Source organism: Anomalospiza imberbis, chromosome 2 (genome assembly GCF_031753505.1).
Source record: "Anomalospiza imberbis isolate Cuckoo-Finch-1a 21T00152 chromosome 2, ASM3175350v1, whole genome shotgun sequence".
NCBI classification, from domain to species: Eukaryota; Metazoa; Chordata; class Aves; order Passeriformes; family Viduidae; genus Anomalospiza; species Anomalospiza imberbis.
In genome coordinates, this window is record NC_089682.1 from 89,955,196 (window position 1) to 89,972,678 (window position 17,483).

General features: G+C 34.7%; 1 protein-coding gene across 6 annotated transcripts in view; it reads left to right on the forward strand.

The window, feature by feature from the left end:
* The window catches only part of PCDH17 (protocadherin 17), an 87,933-nt gene extending 71,149 nt beyond the window's left edge, over window positions 1-16,784 (forward strand). For 4 of the 6 annotated variants that reach the window (XM_068182275.1, XM_068182279.1, XM_068182277.1 and 1 more), the window contains exons 5-6: window positions 7,734-7,808; window positions 15,508-16,784. In XM_068182275.1, coding sequence (XP_068038376.1) covers window positions 7,734-7,808; window positions 15,508-16,190 — 758 coding nt within the window. In that variant the 3' untranslated portion in view covers window positions 16,191-16,784. Of the gene's footprint in view, window positions 1-7,716; window positions 7,809-15,507 lie in introns of all 6 variants that reach the window. The other 2 variants (XM_068182281.1, XM_068182280.1) reach the window with 2 other exon arrangements.
* The last annotated feature ends 699 nt before the right edge of the window (window positions 16,785-17,483 follow it).

Consider the following 17,483-nt stretch of genomic DNA (forward strand, 5'->3'; position numbering starts at 1 on the left):
CATTACACAGTCTGAATTTAACCCTTCCCTTTAAACATTGTCTTTTGGGATTCTCAAATCCTATTGGCAGACACGGATTGCTGAATAATAAGTAGGAGGGGATTAGCTAGGTCTGCATTGACTATGTCTTTGGAGACTGCTGACAAAAAAGCCAGTTGTTTGTCTACTTCTAGTTAATGAATAAAGAATATGTCACATGCAAAAGATGAGAACCAGGATTTAGTGTGGTAAATAGATGCATGTCCCTGCAGAAATCAGATAGCAAAGCAGAGGGAAGAATCCTAACAAAAAATGCCACTTTACTACTTGCAAACAGTTGGCCTTAAAAGGCAGGTTGTCATTGACCTTCTGTACTGGATTACAGTTTTGCTAGGAGGAAGCCTTGAATTTTAGATGTATTCATCCATGTCATCAAAGATGCATGTTGTCATCATAGTTAGAGCAGGCTAACTGGGATGCTGAAAGCTTATAAAAAATGCTGTATTTTCCTCTCCAAAATCAGAAAATAAAAAATGACTGAAATATACATATCCTTCTTTTTATGAAATGATTTATCCTGTATTTTTACCCCTCTTTGATAAACTCTTAGAAATCTTACAGGCAATTACATTCCAGAACATTTGCTCATGGTTTTATAAAACAGATTTTCACAGTAAGCAAAATAAATATATTATTTTAGATATTATTTTTTCAAATAAAGATTTCAAACAAATTAATTTCTAATGAATTAGTCATAGGAAACTTTAGGGAAGATGATTTACATAAACATTTAAATTTAATTATTATTTCTTCTGTTTTGTTTTTGTCTTGAAAATCAGACTTACATAAGACCTTCTTTTTATTCAGAGTGTTTAGCCTAACAAAGAATTGCCTTTATTTTCCCATACTATTTCTACTTTTTTAAAATATAATTATTTTATTTTTAATACTCCATAGCTACCAAAAAAACCATGGTCTAAACCTGAAAATATCTACCCTGGCAGATTCTATCCCAGTGTATCTTGTGAATATTAGCCTTACTTCTCTGTCAAGTAAAGGCTCCTAAAAACCTATTGAAGTGCAGGTGCAATGAACTGCAAATGAACTCATTGAAGACAGTTTGTAACATCAAGCTGGAATTGAATTTATTTGTATATCAAGAAGACCATTAGGCTGTAGTCCCTAAATCTTGCTGTGGTAAAATTTCACAAGATCACTTGATAATGCAGATACACTTACAGGATTACCATCATTGGTTTTCCACTTGATTATGGTTAAGAAAAATTAACTGCTAAGTAAGAATATTAGTTTTTCAGAGGTCTGTGACAGGTATTTTATGAAAAAAGTTGTTGACATTTGTTTATCATCATAGTCTGACTCTCTGAGAAAAACCAACTTAATGTTGCTGTATCAAAAAGCACAGGCCAAATGTTAATTGAGAATTTATCTAAAGAAGGAATATTTGGGCTGATTTTGAAAGCAACAGATTTAATGAATGAAAGAGCTCAGTTCCACTCAGCGTTTAAAATAAAAATTTTGAGATTTGATTTCTGAGAATGGAATCAGCAACATGAGGGAATTCCAAATATGCTGCTCTATATCAATAGATTTGCAAGTTTTCCAGTACTCTGCTGTGTTTAGGATTCAGCTAGATCTGTGAGCCAGCAAAGCCTGGGCTGCAAAGCAAGGTATGGCTGGACAGAAGATTTGGCTCTGCCCCCAGATTCCTTCAGGAGACAGGATGATGTTCTGGTTAAGTTGGCAACGTTAAGCTGGCTTGCTATGGAGACAGAGTTGATCTTCTCTTCTGGATTTCTCTTGCTAAATTTCTGAAATTAAAACAAAATGCCACCTCACAGCATGTCAAATATCTTTTGTAATTGTGGAATAATCTATACATCAGCAAAGTCACTCCCTGCTATGTTCTGATATGAACTTGGAGTCAGGGCTGCAGCTGCAAGAGGAGTCTGGATCAGCTACAATTTTCCTCAATGAAGAACATCAGATCCCAATGTGTTTCTTCAGGCATTCAAAGTGCAGCAATTTGTCACAAGTCTTAATTCTGTAAAAAAACAAAAAAATGCAGCAGCTTGTTATAAGCATGCTAGCACAGTATAAGGGAAGAAGGAAATTTGTTTGCTTTTTCCTGAAAATAGCTCAGTGGAAAAATACCATGAAACTTGATCTGACAAATATTCTGTGAGGTTTCCAGGATTTATATGTGTGGGGTATCATTTAGCTATTAGTTTGCCAAGGGACTATTTTCTTACCAATGTTAGGACAATGTTCATTAGAAGCACATTGTGGAAAGGGGGATTCATGTTGCTGAGTTACACACCTCAATCCCACCTACATTATTTTAGGAAATACTGGGCTTTTAAACTCAAAGCAGACAATTTTCTGAGTGCTGAAAAGCTTAGCTTTTAGGAAAAGGCAGACCAGTTGATATATATCCCTAACACAGACAAAGACAACTTTAGAACATCCACTCTATGCGTGTGAAGAGAGATAGACCTGCCTATGAAGTGTTCTAGGTCTGAAGCCTTTCAGTGACATTCTAAATGGCTCTCTGAATCCATCCCTCTCCATTGTCTTCAGAGACAACATAAGAATTTTAGCCTAATTTGAATTGTCAAAAATTAGATTATGTGGCTTTCTCTGTTTGCTGAATGAAATTATTCTGTTTTATAGCTGCTGCTATGTCACTGATGAAACTAATATACAGTGTCTGAATCTACATCCTGTGGGATTTTATTCAGTCCTTGACTAACAAGAACTCTCCCTTAAACAGGAGTTTAAATGAAAGCTCTCTCTAGTTTGCTTCCCTGTTGCATGATAATAAAAGTCTAATAGGAGAGGTGAAAAACCTGTGGCCTGTTTTCCTACTCCCTAGGGTTTAATGCACATGCTAGGAGGAAGTCAGGCTCTTCAGAAGATCTCATCTCTAAGAATAGCTTTACTTTGAGTCCTAAATAGACTTGGGCAGGTACAGTTGCATTAGGAAAGTCTATGCTTTATAGTCTTGCTCAAAAAAAAAAATCTTAGTAGAAGAAGCACCTTGAGGATATCTTTGCTATCATGACTAATTTTAGATGTCAAATCAGCGGGTTTTTTTGTTTACTTTCCTCTCTTATTTTACAGGAATAACTAATTTCTATGTGTTTTTTCAATTAAAAGCTTTTTTTTTTTTACTTTGCTGGGGGATTTTGAGATTAACATTGACACAAAGGTTAAAGTTACTTCAAAAGGCCTTCAATTTAGTATTAGTACTATACATCTACCTCCATCTTTCAGAGTATTACTGTTCTGCATGGTCTGTCTAACCAAAGAATAAGATTTTCCATGCTCTTTGATCTTTTAAAAATATATTGAAATCTGAAATCAAGTGCTTTGCTTGAGTCTTGTCTCTGCTGGCAACAGTGATCTGAATAATGTAATAGCATGTAGAGTACCCCAATAACACCTAAAAAAAAAAAAAAAAAGACTTATATTCAGAATCAGTTCAGCTATGTCTAGGAAATGATTAAAAGCTCTGTAGTCTGATGTGGATAAAAAAAAAAAGGGGTCATAAACAAATAAGAAAGGAAAAAAAAATAAAAGAGGAATAAATAGAAAAAAAAAAAAAGAGTTCCAGTTTAAACAACCCCATTTTATTAAAAGACTGTTCAAAGTGCAAATGTCATACTAAGACAAGAACATAATCTCTACCCAATGTTACACAGAAGGCACAGCTAAATTTTTTTTTATTATAGCCGTAGTACAGAGTTCATTGGAAATCTTGCCAATAATGCAAAAAACAATGCCACAAAAAAAAAAAAAACCAAAAAAAACCCCCAAAAAAACCAAAAAAAAAAAAAAAACCAAAACATATCAACCCTTTCATTTATTTCTTTCACATTATCCATCTAGGTTAGAGGGTTTCTACATAGCAATAGTGGGGACAATTAAGACTGTTTAACACAGAGACAGATGCCAGATGTATGCATGTAACAGTTACAGAGGAAGCATATGCATAGTATCAGCTCTACAAATAGTCAGGCTCCCTAGGCGCTCCACAGTTTTGAAGCTAAGGGAGGGAATGTTTTTATGTTACAACATTTTCCCTTGGTGGTAGCAAATTAGCTGCCTTGTATCCATCTTCAGCTGGAACTGCCGAGTCACTTGAGAGCTTACAAATAAGTTTAGAGCTCTGCTAGACTGTTTCTTAGGTACCTGAGAAGTGGTATACATACCGAGCCTTAGCACAGGCACCTGTGCAACAGGGGGAAACAAAACAACAAAAAAAAGCTTGATTCTTTTTCCCATAAGACAATTTTTTTTACCTTAATTCCTTACAGAATTTGTTCAAGGTCAGGCTGAGTCTTACTTTCAGATATGGTGCTTTATTTTTGTCTCCTTGGGAATTAAAGAAATTCTTCTTAAAGAAAAACAAAGCGAAGTTACATTTTTATTAGGAAACCCAGAGGCTGTTTTTGAAGAACCATGCAGTAGATATTTGGGCTCAGATTTCTCTGCTTTCCATTATATGTGATAATCAGAATTCAAGCTAATAATAACTGTACAGGTCTCTTACTTTTTTTCTCCTTTTTTCTCCAATAAAACAGTAAGTCTGGGAGGAGGGGGACCCATTAAAATAATGTTGTAAAGCATACATGAAACCTTAAATGAAGCAAATATTATAGTGATGAGTTCCAGTAAATTAAAATATTGCTTTAAATACCCTGAGAATATTGACAATGATCCATACTGAGCATAAGTTTTACTGCATTTTATAGCAGATCTTCCCCATTTCTAGGTATGTAGTACCTTCATCATCTCTACAGAGTAAAGATTTTCTTAAAGAATGTCAATAGATTGATGTTAACTGGCTTATTCTGAATACTTCTGTAGCTTTAAATTTAGCAGCTGCATCTTTTACTTGCTTTACCAGAACAGTGTTTAACTTATCTAATGCCTCACTGCTGATTTCCTTTGTAGGATGTTCAGATAAGTAAGCTAACATAAATTATCCTGACTGCATCTTACTTGGTGGTGATATTTGTAATTAGCCTTTAAGTCTATCTCCAAGACTAGAATACACTTTTTATAAGAACATGGCTCAGATTAGAGGCTGCTAGACACCAGAAAAATAGCTTCCAATAGTTACCAGGCTTAAAAAGTGAAGATATTAGTGAAAACAAAGAACACATAATGACAACATCTTTGGAAATAATTCCCCAAATTTACAATTTTTCTTAAAGCTGTCTTTTGTTGAGTCAAAGTAGTCTGAATCCATTCAGAAACTGAAGCTATGACAAATGAAAAGATGACATGTAAAAAGGTGAGTATCAGTTGAACAGCTGAACTGCTGCACATAAAAGTAACTTATCGGGGAGATTCTTCTGTATTAGTGGTGTTAATTTCTATAATCTCCTCAATCCTTGAAATATAAGAAGGTGATCTGTAACTTAGAGTTCTTGATGAAGGATCTGAGAAAAGGAAGATATGAATATTCTTAAGATATCTTCAGTAAGTGTCTTTCAGAAATTAATCCACTGTTCATGGAGAATATGAAAATACAGTACTGAATCTGTTTACATGTATAATTCTCTTTGCCAAACTGGTTATATTTAGAGAGTCAGATTTGAAAAAGACATCCTTCATTATCCTTTCTGATTGATCTAACTGGAGCACTATCCAGGCAGAAAGTTAAGTAGGATAGCATTATGAAACTTAAGTTGCTAAGAGAATTTGGGTTCTTCATAAAGTGACACAAGGGTAATCCCATTCTGCAAATCTCTTTGGGAAGTGGTAACAACACACCAGCAATCTTCTAAATAATAGTCTAAAGGACCCTCTAATCATATGATAATGACTATGTTACTTAGCATGGGGAGGACTCTACATGAAGCTCTTATAAGTTTCTTTCTTTTATAAGATATTTCTGCATCTCTATGTCCAAGTGAGAGCTCCTTAAGATGTCTAGACAACCTAAAGATTTTTCTGAGAGCAGCATCATGAAAAGTGTTCTTCCTCCTATTCTGTCAGATGCATTGTAAGCCTTCCATGAAGTCCAAAGTATATGACTCGCTTACAACATCAACCCTTGAAGCAGAGGATGATACCCAGTAGGGTTTTCCATCTGCCAGTATAAAGCCCATATCGTCTCATTATGGCTGTTAGAAGAGATTTTGAATGTAAACCCAGGCATACTGGCAGAAATGTGGAGGAAAAATATTCTCTTTCACCAAAGTGGCCATTCAGATTTTGAATGGTTCAGCATCCATGCAGCCTTTGTAATTATTTTTATGAGACTTTGCAAAGGAAAACAGGCAGTATTTGAAGAGCGTTACTGCATTGATTTTGTTTTGGGAAAAACCAGGCTCCTACACAGAGGCTGACAGACTTCCACTCAACAGAGTCTACCTACAGTCAGGATGAAAACAGAGCCATCAAAAGAACTAGAGATTTCTTCAGAAACCTGTCATGTCTCTCTCCTCAGTGGAACCCTCCTCAGTCAATATCTGTAAACAAGTTGTCATATCCAAATCTGAGGCAAACTTGCAAAGCTAAAAGCTTGGTACCTTCTAATTAAAGATTTGTACGCTGAGATAATTGGCAACTGGAAAGGAAAGTTCAGTGGTGTAACATATAGCTCATTGCTGGTGGTTTGATGGTCTGACAGATGGAGATAGCTACTTTAAATTATGGATCTTTTATATTGGTATTTTTAGGAAATGTCAACTGTGGTAGCAACAGCATGATTATATTTTCATTAATGTTGTCTTTTCTTCCCATTCATTGCTTTTGTTTATCATAATCACTTGTTACCTTTTGTCTCTAACTATACAATCTGTTAATATTTGTATAGGCAGGCTCACAATGGTCCTGGTTAATGACTAGATTATAAGCATTGCCACACTACAATATGCAGCATTTACTAAGTGCTGCAATTTAGATATGGAAATCATTGATACTATAATTATGACTAGCTCAGAATAAAGTTAGTAAAAAGAATGTGAATATCATGGAAATTGTGCAAATGAGTACACAAACTCCATTAAGTTTCAGATTAAGAATCATTGCTTTTGTAGATGCTAGTGCTGAAACAATCCCACTGTAATATCTTTTGCACTGCCTTGATCAAGAGTGAAAATGTGCTGTATTAAAAATGTGGTTTCTAAAAGATCCATGAGGCTGTCCTCTTCTGTTAATTACTGCAGTTTAGTTTTCCTTCCTTTTCAGGAAACACTTTGGGGCTCTACAACAAAGATTTACAGTTTAAAACTATCAATGTGCCATAACGCTAGTTTCCCAGTATCTTCTCAGCTAAGTGCAGGGCTGGCACAGCTAACCTTTGTATATTTTCTACCTGCAGCCCCAGGCTAGGAAGACTTTCTTGTGTGGGATGGGGAAGAGATCAAAATGACTGTTTCATGACTGTTGTATGGTCTTTTCACTGCAAATTAGAGTCCGGGCCAGTCAACTTATAGGCAAACAGCGGAATTCAAGACTGGGTGTCCATTTTCTTCTTTCTCCTCTATTAGGAAGAAATGAGATGTACGTTTTACTAGTAAGACATTTTCAGTTCACTGCCAACTATAGAATTTTGTGTTTGTACCATTGAGAAAATTAGTGAAAAATGTCAAGGGCTGTGAGCTGTGTCTGGACACAGACAGAAGCTGTTTTTCTGCTGCAAAAGTTTTGACACTGTTGTGAATTTTGGAAGCAGAGCCTATCCCTGTCTGTGACTCACAGGTCTGATTTGCCTCCAGAACAGCAAGGCAGAGGCCAAAGACCCATTGTTGGGATCTGTGGACCAGCCCGCTGTGAGGATGGAAAAATTTCAGGTAACACAAATATTTTCTTTCTCTTATATTGTTTTTAATAAAGATATGTGATTGTCATTAATTTGTAAACATTTAATTAAAGCATACTTCTGTAGTAAATGTTTTAAATTTTCCATAGGACTCCTTGTAATCCTGAAATATTCCTCCAATATTTATTGTCTGGGATAAATTTGAACTAATTTAATTCTGTGAACTAGAACTTAATCCATAGGTCATCATGCTTTTATGGCTTTTGAAGTGTTTTATGTCATAACAATATAAAATATATATTGTCTTTATCCTGTGTCTAGAAAACAAGCAAACAAAGCCAACTAAACAAAAACCCAACACCACCTGTGGGAAACTGTGTAAGGATTATAGACCTCCGAAACTTGTATTTATAATATCAGGAGAAAAACATGAGATCCAAGAGGTTTACAAATGTGGCAGTCCACTCTCATTTTACTGCCAGTTATTTTGCTAATCTGAGCTACATAATTGCTTTGCGTGACTGAAAGAAGCCTTTTAACATGCAAGCCAATATAAATACTCAGATAGGAGACAGCTCTGTTTAATAACAGCAAGAGAAGTATAGAAGTATTTGTTTATCTCTGCTCATTTATGTCAAAATCAATTGTAATTAAACAGAAATCCAACCACAGAGGTAATGCTTTAGCTGATTGTTCTCAATAGAAATGTCATATAGACCCGGTGTTTAGGATATGCCGAAGCACACATTATTTGTCTCCTGTAATAAATATCTACTTATAGCCTTTCCAGTTCTTTAGTAAAGGCAATTGCCTGTCTCAAATTTAAAAAAAAAAAAAAAAAAAAAAAAAAAAAAAAAAAAAAGCCACCATTTCATGTAAGTTCTGTAAGGTTTTCTGGTCATATTTTAGGAATTACTGAAGTTCTGAAAAGTGTAATTAATTACATCCTCTGTTAGATATTATGTGGCATTTATTGTCCATCTGCTTACACATATGTACAGAAAATACAGATCTTTCATATCTATTTAAGGTATAAAAAATATGAAGCATAGCATTATTTTATTAGTCTAAAACATGTACTGGTGTTGGCGGAGGTTTTTTAAATAAAATCATAGAATGGTTTGAGCTGTAAAAGTTCTTAAAGATCATCTAGTTGGAAATCTAAATCATCTAAGTGGAAATACTTTCAATAATGAATAAAAATTCACAACATCAAGGGTGATCTCCTACACAAAACAGTGTGAACTCTATGTATGCATTCATAGACAGATCTTTGTCATGTGAAAAAAGGATCATCAAAATGTGCTTTACTATTCGCTGTAATTCAATGAAGAATAGAGCATTTAAAGAGTGAAGGTATTGTGAAACTGCATGCTTTCAAAAAGAAGGCAGCATATATTTTGAAATGGGTCCTCTTGTTTATTTTTCATTTGGACCTGTTAGTTGATAGTCATTCCACTCAACAAAATCAACCTATGAAGCATCCCTGACAATTAAGGCTTATATTTAGCTTGCACATTTATAGAAAGGAATTTAAAAATACTCAGTTAGAAGAAGGTGTTTATAAAATAGCAAAAACTAGACATCCCCTGTTGAAAGAGAAAAAAGGATATGTGAAAGATAGGCTTTCCTAGGACAATTAAAAAAAAAAAAGCTACTGGTATTTTAAAATATTTAGTGTTATTCATGTACTTAGCTAGCCATATTCTTATTTAGTCTTTATTGATGAACAAATGGCAATAAAAAACTACATTTTTAAATATTTTGTGAGTAAGAAGTTCTTAGGGAAGAATGCACGTGAATGACAACCAGTTCAAATCTGATAAATTATAATGATCTTAAATCTGTCGACATTGTTTAACTCCAAATAAAATTTGATAAAATAGTTTACGGGTTTTGTGAGGAATAGGATGGCATAGCTGTAGGTCTAAGTCTATGCCTATTTATATATCCAGGGAATCCAGGGGTAATCAGATTTTAAATATACGAAGACTCATTTATTTACATAAATGTATATAAAAGCATATATGTATATGTGTATATACATATATTTATAGTCTGATTTCCCATATATGGGAATCTTGACATTTAGTATCAAATTGTATGGAGTACTTCAATACAGATAATAGTGTTCTTCATCGTATATGTATACTGCATAAAATATTTATTGGAATTGTTTGCATGCTGTTTACCTTAAATTTGTTTTCTGCTTTGTATGTATGTATAATTTGAATAATTAGGGACTAGCTAAATTGCAGAAAACATTGTATTTATTGACTTGATTTTTCCACCAAGTTAATGTTTAAAAAAAATAATTATTGTACTTCTTCTTTTTTATCATTATGCCAATTTAATATAATTAGTGAATCAAAATAAGATATCTATTTTAGCCATTGAAAGGAGCCAGCTATCTAAAGCATTAATTAATTATCTTCATAGTGCAATATATTTAGGGTGAAATCAATGCCCATAATTAATTTTGTTCAATATTTATAAAGAAATTGTAGGAAATTGTAGATACCACAAAAAAAGAATATTTTTCATTTAGCTTGCTACAGAAGGCAGATATTAAATATAACTCATCCGGTAATAGAATAAAATACGTAAGATATGTCTTCTGTTTTGCCAAAATACATACCTTGCATTACAATTTATATGTTGCCAATATAACTTTAATCCTACACCATCTCTGAATTTCCATCCAGAATACGTTTCCTATCTAGGCGACTGCTGTTTACAGATATCTTGTTTCCTTTTCTTTGTACCGCTGATAATTTAGCAGTTCTATTTTAGTGTGTGTTCTCCCCTAAGTGCATAAAGCACTTCTGACTGTTTACCCTTAAGCTCCAGAGAGTTAGGAAAACCTCTATGCTGCTTCTGTTTATTGTACACACATGCACTATTAAGGGTTTATTTTCAACAGGAGGGAGACAAGCACAGAAATAAAGTCTGATGGTGCATATCACTCTATCAGCATATCTTGCTGTACAGCACAGCATATAACCTATTTTACATATATATTTATATATTTACCTTTAAATTGATTATATTTTCTCATATGTACTAATTTGGCCCTTGGTGGTGATAGTTCACTTTGTGTTTGCAGTTTCTCCTACTAGTACAAAAATCCCTGTTTGATTTTCTTCACTGTGTGGTAGCTGTAGCAGTCAAAATTACAGGCTAATGGTGAGACAAGAAGCTTATAATGTATGATAATCAATACTCAAAATCCATTTTCTATGACGTGACATAAAATAATGAAAGGCAAAGGCAGAGATTTTCAGGGCTAGAGAACCAAAGCTCATGCAATGCAGGTGGGCTTCAAATCAAGGTCATTCTGTGTATTTTTGTTGTTTTCTTTGCTTCATATTTAATTCGGTCACTGCTACCATGTCCAGGGAGCAGAAATAGAAAGTTAGTCAATACAGTGAGAAAAATGCAAGTATAATAATTGCTTTAAAAAACACAGGAAATGAGAAGGGGAAAGAAAATAGAGCATGCAATATATACATAACATATATATACTATATGAAATATATCTCTTTTACTTAGAGATTGCCAGCAAACTTTGTCTTTTTGTTGGCAGTAATGGATAATCTAAACAATGTGGAAGGCCCCTCCTCATAGCAGTGTATGTGTATGCACGTGTGTGAGAGCTAAAAAATATAAATCTTCAAACATAACTTGGTTGCAATAAATTAACCTAATGAGTGTTGAAAATCTCAAAGCATAGTTTTTGGCACAGAACAGAATACCTACTTAGTAAGTTTGCAGTACTTATTTCCAGTGACTGAGAACTTATCTGAGGCTTTACCTTTCATCTGAGCTTGTTTGTTTCAATCTTACTTCAGGGAATATTTCTTTTTTTCAAGAAATACAGTTCAGTTGAGTTTTAGAAAAAGAGTCAGTCAAAATAGAATTTCCTTGTTCTATATTACATATATATATGCATATATACATATGTGTGTTGTCAATGTACAGAGTAGAGGATTTTATATATATATATATGAATATTTATTTAATTTATTTTAAGATAATATGACATGAAACTACTACCTGAGAGTCAGAATTTTCCTGCTACAGATGGCTTTTTTGTGTTATAATGAAATAGACTGTAATATTTAGGTTATTTTTTTTGTGAGAAAGGAAGGAGCAAAGAGGGATCTTGCTTTGATAGAGTAATTGAAAAGACAGGAGCAGAGAAAAGTACTGGTCCATTGACTGTGCAATTCTGAGCATTTTATGGTAGCTAACATGCAGCAGGGTTTTATTTTTGTCTTTTGTTATAAAGCAACAAAATTGTTTACAAATATCCATACAAATGATAGTTAAGCTTACAACATAAAAGTTAGTTGGACAGCTGATTGGTTGTTTAGGTAAACTTTTAAAAGTCCCAGAAAGCTTTTACTCATAATTGTCATGAATTCCATATGAGACAAAAAAACAACTTTACATATTTTTAGGGAAAATCTGGAAGAAAACACCAATTTCTCCTATTTCTGTAAGTCCACTTTTAAAGTTGGAGGATGAGCTTGCCACAAGTCTGCTCTGAAGGAAGATGAAGGTGTTTTTAAAAACATATTGATTTGGTTTGTTTTGTGGAATTTTATGTTTCTGAGTGGGTTTTTTGGAGCAGGAGGAGGTAGTTTGGTTGTTTGAGGATTTTTTTTTTTTTTTTCAGAGAGAGAGAGTGAGAGTAGCAGTTTCCCTTGGCTGTTTTAAAGCAGCAGCTGTTTGATGCTGTAGAAGCTCCGGAAAAGTAGATACGGAGAACTTTAGTGGAGGCGAACTAATGTGTGGAATGAGGTGTATAGCTATGTCCTTCATTTGTATGGCTACCATTTCATTAAGCAATTGTCACACATATGTTGTCTCTGCGGTTATGCATACCAATGCCATCTTATTCAAGTGAAATAAAATCAAACACAACAAACTTAAATTTCTTCCTCAAAATCTTTTGATTTCTGCCTCTTTGTTACAGTCCTAAAGTTGGGGTTATTTTACTCCTGCTTTTCATCACGATAATTTTAGTTTTATTGGATACTAAAACCAGCATGTGGATGCATGTGGATTAATTTTCCTTGGAGATCATAGAATCATTGAATGGTTAGAGTCAGAAAGGACCTTGAAACATCTACCACGGGAAGGAATGTCCCTCACTAGACCAGGTTGCTCAAGGTCCTGTCCAACCTGACTCTGAAACCTCACAGTGATGGGATATCCACAATTTCTCTGGGAAATCTGTTCTAGTGTCTCACTACTCTCATATCAAAGAGCTTCTACGTCATGTACGATCTAAATCTGCTTTCTTTCAGTTTATGCAGCCCAGAACACAATTGGCTGTCTGGGCTGTGAGTACACACTGGTGGCTTATGTCCAACTTTTCATCCACCAGTAGCCCCAATCCTTCTCAGAAGGTCTACTCTCAATCTGTCCATTCCTCATTCTGTATTGATACTGACTTCTCCAACTCAGGTGCAGTTCAACTTGTTGAACTTCATAATGGCCCCCACTTCTCAAGCCTGTCAATCCCTCTGGATGGCATCCCTTCCCTCCAGTGAACCAGATGCACCACTCAGCTTGTTATGATTCTAGGGTGCACTCAGTTCCATTGTCTATCTCATTAATGTAGATAATAAATAATGTTGGCCCCAGTGTGGATCCTGGAGGGACACCTCTCATTGTGGTTTCCACTTGGACATTGAGCCATTGACTGCAGCTGTTTGCATGTGACCATACAGCCACTACCATATTGATCTAACAAAAAAAAAAAAAATCCACCATCAAATCCATCAATCTCCAATTTAGCACCAAGTATATTGTGGCCACATCAAAGGCCTTACAAAAGACTTTACCTTGTCCACTGATGCATTCACTCCATTGTAGAAAGCCGCCAGATTAGTCAGACACAATCTGTCCTCAATGAAACCTTGTTTTCTGTGTCTAATCACTTCCCCATCTTCCATATGTTTTGATACATCTTCCAGGAAGATCTGTTCCATGATTTTACCAGGTACACAGCTGAAGCTTACTCACCTCTATAAATTTTTTGTTTAAGGCCTCTGTGTTGCATCCTTTTCCTCAACAATCACTTTGCCCTGCTGTCCCTGTACCTAATTCTTTCTTGCTTTTGGTACTTTTTCAGGGTTTATACCAGACTTAGATATTAAAGTCTTCAAAGAAGGGAGCAAATATACAGAATGACACTTTTCCATACCAGAGGATCATTAATAAGTATCATTTCTCAACAAATAATTCTAATTTAACATTTCTGTGACATAATACAATTTTAGTTAAGTCCTATTTATTCATATCTTTTTAGAAATGTGAAAAACAGTTTATACTCCTGGATTCCCATAGATCACCTTTGGTGTTTCTTTTGTCATTTTTCTGCAGTGCAATCATCCATTAATAAGGTGGTGATATAAGATTACTAGGAATTTATTTTCTGATTTAGAAAGATGATGATTGCTTAAATTCTTCCCATCTTTGGGTCAAAATGTTTGTTCTGCTTTTCTGAAGACTTGTTCTGCTTGTCTGTATGTGTGTTTCATCCTTATATTTAAAAGTATGCTAACAGTTTTTGGTCTGACTGGAATTTCAAGCATTTTTAAAATACTAAATTCCTCAAAAAAATAAGTATTGAACCCATATTCCCACTTTGTGAAAGAAAAATTATTAAGATCAATGTATAGTTAACTGAAATCTAGAGATGATGAAAGGATTTATTCTATTTATTATTTTTCTTATTACTGCTAGTTGGTTAGAGTTGTGAGTACACTTACAAGACAGTAAATATTGGCCCAAATATAACCTATTTAATGCAAATGACACACAAGCCAAGATTTTTAAAACAGAACAGGAAGTACCAAAACCTATGTTCTAAAGGTGTAGCAAAGGAATCTCATTTAACTACATTCTTTGAAAGAAATAAAGAATAAGAAATTCTATTTGAAAACATCATCAGTTCAAATAGTGTGTCACCATTTGTCATTCTTCCAAATTGTATGTATTGAGCAAATCCATTTTCACTTAGTTACACCAAAACAAAAAAGGGGAAACTGATTACATGATCTATACTCATGTCTAATAAAATTGCAATATGCACTTTTTGACAAGCTTATATTTAATGCATACTGATGGAAGATCTAGTTCTCTGTTCTTAGCCGGAAAAGTAGGCTTTTCAAGAAAACCTTTTTATTTTGTGAATGTCACACAACATAACAATTACAAATGAAATGGAGGTGACAAAAAAAGAAAAAACAGCTTGCTGATTTTTATGAAGTGTTTGTATTTCCAGAAAGGCAGTCACTGCTCAGTTATTTGATTTGAAAAATTAATCCTTATAATTCCTTTTGGGTTCCCTAAGTACTGTTCACTCTTTTCTAGTATGAGTTTTACAGAACAAAGCCTAAAAGATTTCTACAGCAGATTAGTTTACAGATGAAGCTCAATTCCACTGAGAATGAGTCTTTTATGACCCCTTTATACTTCCATTGGGCTGTGTCAATGCTTTAATATGTGGAGAACAGAGTTAAATAAATCTATTGTCTCAACTAACAGGTTTATGCAAACCTTTTGAAATATTTTAATTATAGCTTCTTCATTTTCTCCATAATTAAGAAACCAGATGTCAAGTAAGCCCATCATATGATGATCATAGACTATCCATTAGCCTAAATAAATCCACTTATAATTAGAATTTTTTCTCTTTCTCCTTTGTTTTGCAGAACAAGAAGAATGTGTTAACTGCACAGATGAATGCAGAGTGCTTGGTCATTCTGACAGGTGTTGGATGCCACAGTTCCCTGCAGCCAGTCAGGCTGAGAATGCAGATTATCGCACAAATCTCTTTGTACCCACAGTTGAAGCTAATGTTGAGACTGAGACATATGAAACTGTGAATCCCACTGGGAAAAAGACTTTTTGTACATTTGGGAAAGACAAGAGAGAGCACACTATTCTCATTGCCAATGTTAAACCTTACTTAAAAGCCAAACGTGCCCTGAGTCCTCTGCTTCAGGAGGTTCCCTCAGCATCGAGCAGCCCAACCAAGACATGCATTGAGCCTTGCACCTCAACAAAAGGACCACTGGATGGTTGTGAAGTGAAATCAGGAGCCTTGGCTGAACCAAGCAGCCAGTACTTGTCAACTGACAGTCAGTATCTATCGCCCAGTAAACAGTCAAAGGACACTTCCTTCATTGCATCAGATCAGATGGCTAGGGCCTTTGCAGACGTGCACTCCCGAGTGAGCCGAGACTCGAGTGAGATGGACTCTGTTCTGGAGCAGTTAGACCGTTCAGCCCGGGATCTAGGCAGGGAGTCGGTGGATGCTGAGGAAGTTGTGAGAGAAATAGACAAGCTCTTGCAGGACTGTCGGGGAAGCGACCCTGTGGCCATCAGAAAGTGAGGGGGAAAATAAGGACAGGCTGGCAGTTGCATTCCTCTTCTGCTGATTGAAAGTAAATAAATGAATAAATTCCCTGGTTGTAACAGAATTACAGGAATGAAGGAAGACCAATGCTGCTTTAAGGCTTTTAGTGAACATCTGAAGTGCCCACAAGTATGTTCTTTTCACTGCTCTTTCTTTTTGACAGATACCACTGGTTTCATTTTGACCAAACTTTCATTAGGACAGAGTCAAGTACACCAAGAACAAAATGAAAGAAGGAAAGACAGTACCATTTTGACAATCTGATAGGAAGGTGTGAGAAAGATGGAATGGAAATACATCTGATACTTTAAGACTGTCCTCAACAGCTGATGCTGACTTTACTGTTTACGTATAAACCCCGAGAAAAACAGGGTTGAATAATGCTGATCTGTGGTGAATTTCCAGCAGCCACCACAGGCTTCTACTGAAAGTCCTATAAAGAGTTCTTGTAGTAGTCCAAGCGACACCAAACATTAACATTCATTTGTGGTAAACATTTATGTACAAAGTTATCTGCCACAAATATGAAATATGAAAAAAAAGAAAAAAAGAACAATAAAACAAAAATAACCATTCCAGATCATTATTCAAAAAAACATATCCTCATCATTAATGAAACACTACATATCATATTAAGGTTAAATGTAAAATTATATAGTCCATCTTGTCCTGCACACACATAAGCGAATTCACTTGATAAAATGAAAAAAAAAATTAATATCTATTTAGCGTTTTAGTGTCCAACAAAGCTATAAATAGTTAGTGATAAGTTAAAAAAAAAAGAAAAGGAAGTGAAGTAAAGTTTGGGGAAAAAAGAGTTACCTTAACGGTAATACAGAGAAGAAATTACCATTATTAACACTTTTTTATTCATTTGTGGACACTAAAATAGCTCAGGAAAGTGAAAATGTCAGACATCCACAAAAATCACATGGTCATTTAAATGTGCAAATGTAAGATGATTCAGTGTGTTTACATCAAATGACATATTTTTATTGATTTATTGCAGATTCAGTGCATATGAGCCAAATTGTTGAGTGTATAAGAGCTATATTGTGTATTTTATTAAATTAATATATAGTTGTGTTGCAAAAATATTTGGGCTTATATTGTAAATGGCAAGTGTTGCCTCAGTAGCTGTCGAACTCTATGAGTTTTGTTTTTTCCTGCTTCCTTTTCCCCATGGAATATGGGAAGCAGTGCCTCAGAGCAAAGTCTCTTGTTTAATGTATGGTCTACAAAGTACTCCAGTACATAATCTGTTCAAAA